This window comes from Ambystoma mexicanum, chromosome 4q (genome assembly GCF_040938575.1).
Source record: "Ambystoma mexicanum isolate Mex_15411 chromosome 4q, UKY_AmexF1_1, whole genome shotgun sequence".
NCBI classification, from domain to species: domain Eukaryota; kingdom Metazoa; phylum Chordata; class Amphibia; order Caudata; family Ambystomatidae; genus Ambystoma; species Ambystoma mexicanum.
Window position 1 is genome coordinate 1,312,060,935 of NC_090928.1, and position 2,772 is coordinate 1,312,063,706.

The window sequence follows — 2,772 nt, forward strand, 5'->3', positions numbered from 1 at the left end:
TTTGACACTATTTCATGAATCCATCCACTGTGTAATAGTGAACGGCGTGAAACACTTGTGCATTCTCACATCACTTGCACACTCTTTCCATTCGGCTCTTGGGGGCATTATTCATGGGTTCGGCTCTATGCCATTTATGCCCCCGCTTGAGTTAAGCCCAGTGTTGTCTTTATGTGATACAGCGTCTTCCTGATACTGGGGGTCTCTCAGCACCCTCCATGTGCCCTGATAGTGCTGCTTAACCCCCCATTTAACCCAGTATAAGAGGCGGTTCAGCATTACTCCATGTAGTATATCCTGCAGCCCTCCTTCCAAATGCTCCATTACCTGCTCTATTAGCTCCATGACCTGCTCTATTAGCCCCATTACCTGCTCTATTAGCTCCATTACCTGCTCTATTAGGTCCATGACCTGCTCTATTAGCTCTATTACCTGCTCTATTACCTGCACTATTAGCTTCATTACCTGCACTATTAGCTCCATTACCTGCTCTATTAGCTCCATGACCTGCTCTATTATCTCCATGACCTGCTCTATTAGCTCTATTACCTGCTCTATTGGCTCCATTACCTGCTCTATTACCTGCACTATTAGCCCCATTACCTGCTCTATTAGCTCCATGACCTGCTCTATTAGCTCCATTACCTGCTCTATTAGCTCTATTACCTGCTCTATTACCTGCACGATTAGCTCCATTACCTGCACTATTAGCTCCATTACCTGCTCTATTAGCTCCATGACCTGCTCTATTAGCTCCATTACCTGCTCTATTAGCTCTATTACCTGCTCTATTGGCTCCATAACCTGCTCTATTACCTGCACTATTAGCTCCATTACCTGCTCTATTAGCTCCATGACCTGCTCTATTAGCTCCATGACCTGCTCTATTAGCTCCATTACCTGCTCTATTAGCTCTATTACCTGCTCTATTAGCTCCATTACCTGCTCTATTACCTGCACTATTAGCTCCATTACCTGCACTATTAGCTCCATTACCTGCTCTATTAGCTCCATGACCTGCTCTATTAGCTCCATTACCTGCTCTATAAGCTCTATTACCTGCTCTATTGGCTCCATTACCTGCTCTATTACCTGCACTATTAGCTCCATTACCTACTCTATTAGCTCCATTACCTGCTCTATTAGCTCCATGGCCTGCTCTATCGGCCCGTTACCTGCTCAATTAGCACCATTACCTGCTCTATTAGCACCATTACCTGCTCTATTAGCTCCATTACCTGCTCTATTACCTGCACTATTAGCTCCATTGCCTGCTCTATTAGCTCCATTACCTACTCTATGCCCATTACCTGCTCTATTAGCTCCATTACCTGCTCTATTAGCACCATTACCTGCTCTATCGGCACCATTACCTGCTTTATTAGCCCCATTACCTGCTCTATTACCTGCTCTATTAGCTCCATTACCCACTCTCTTAGCTCAAGTACCTGCTCTATCAGCTCAATTGCCTGCTCTATTAGCTCCATGACCTGCTCTATTAGCTCCATTACCTGCTCTATTACCTGCTCTATTGGCTCCATTACCTGCTCTATTACCTGCACTATTAGCTCCATTACTTGCTCTATTAGCTCCATGACCTGCTCTATTAGCTCCATTACCTGCTCTATTAGCTCTATTACCTGCTCTATTAGCTCCATTACCTGCTCTATTACCTGCACTATTAGCTCAATTACCTGCTCTATTAGCTCCATTACCTGCTCTATTACCTGCACTATTATCTCCATGACCTGCTCTATTAGCTCCATTACCTGCTCTATTAGCTCTATTACCTGCTCTATTGGCTGAATTACCTGCTCTATTACCTGCTCTATTAGCTCCATGACCTGCTCTATTAGCTCCATTACCTGTTTATTAGCTCCATGACCTGCTCTATTAGCGCCATTACCTGCTCTATTAGCTCTATTACCTGCTCTATTAGCTCCATTACCTGCTCTATTACCTGCACTATTAGCTCCATTACCTGCTCTATTAGCTCCATGACCTGCTCTATTAGCTCCATTACCTGCTCTATTAGCTCTATTACCTGCCCTATTGGCTCCATTATCTGCTCTATTGCCTGCACTATTAGCTCCATTACCTGCTCTATTAGCTCCATGACCTGCTCTATTAGCTCCATTACCTGCTCTATTAGCTCTATTACCTGCTCTATTAGCTCCATTACCTGCTCTATTACCTGCACTATTAGCTCCATGACCTGCTCTATTAGCTCCATTACCTGCTCTATTAGCTCTATTACCTGCTCTATTGGCTCCATTACCTGCTCTATTACCTGCACTATTAGTTCCATTACCTGCTCTATTAGCTCCATTACCTGCTCTATTAGCTCCATGTCCTGCTCTATTAGCTCCATTACCTGCTCTATTAGGTCCATGGCCTGCTCTATTAGCTCTATTACCTGCTTTATTACCTGCACTATTAGCTCCATTACCTGCACTATTACCTCCATTATCTGCTCTATTAGCTCCATGACATGCTCTATTATCTCCATGACCTGCTCTATTAGCTCTATTACCTGCTCTATTGGCTCCATTACCTGCTCTATTACCTGCACTATTAGCTCCATTACCTGCTCTATTAGCTCCATGACCTGCTCTATTAGCTCCATTACCTGCTCTATTAGCTCTATTACCTGCTCTATTCCCTTGACGATTAGCTCCATTACCTGCACTATTAGCTCCATTACCTGCTCTATTAGCTCCATGACCTGCTCTATTAGCTCCATTACCTGCTCTATTAGCTCTATTACCTGCT

The 2,772-nt window shown here is 44.0% G+C and overlaps 1 protein-coding gene across 1 annotated transcript; it reads right to left on the reverse strand.

The window, feature by feature from the left end:
* Positions 1-1,861: 1,861 nt before the first annotated feature.
* Positions 1,862-2,551, reverse strand: LOC138467403 (uncharacterized protein PF3D7_1120000-like). Its single transcript, XM_069607353.1, has one exon. It carries the CDS (start codon positions 2,549-2,551, stop codon positions 1,862-1,864), a length of 690 nt encoding a protein of 229 aa, XP_069463454.1.
* Positions 2,552-2,772: the final 221 nt, after the last annotated feature.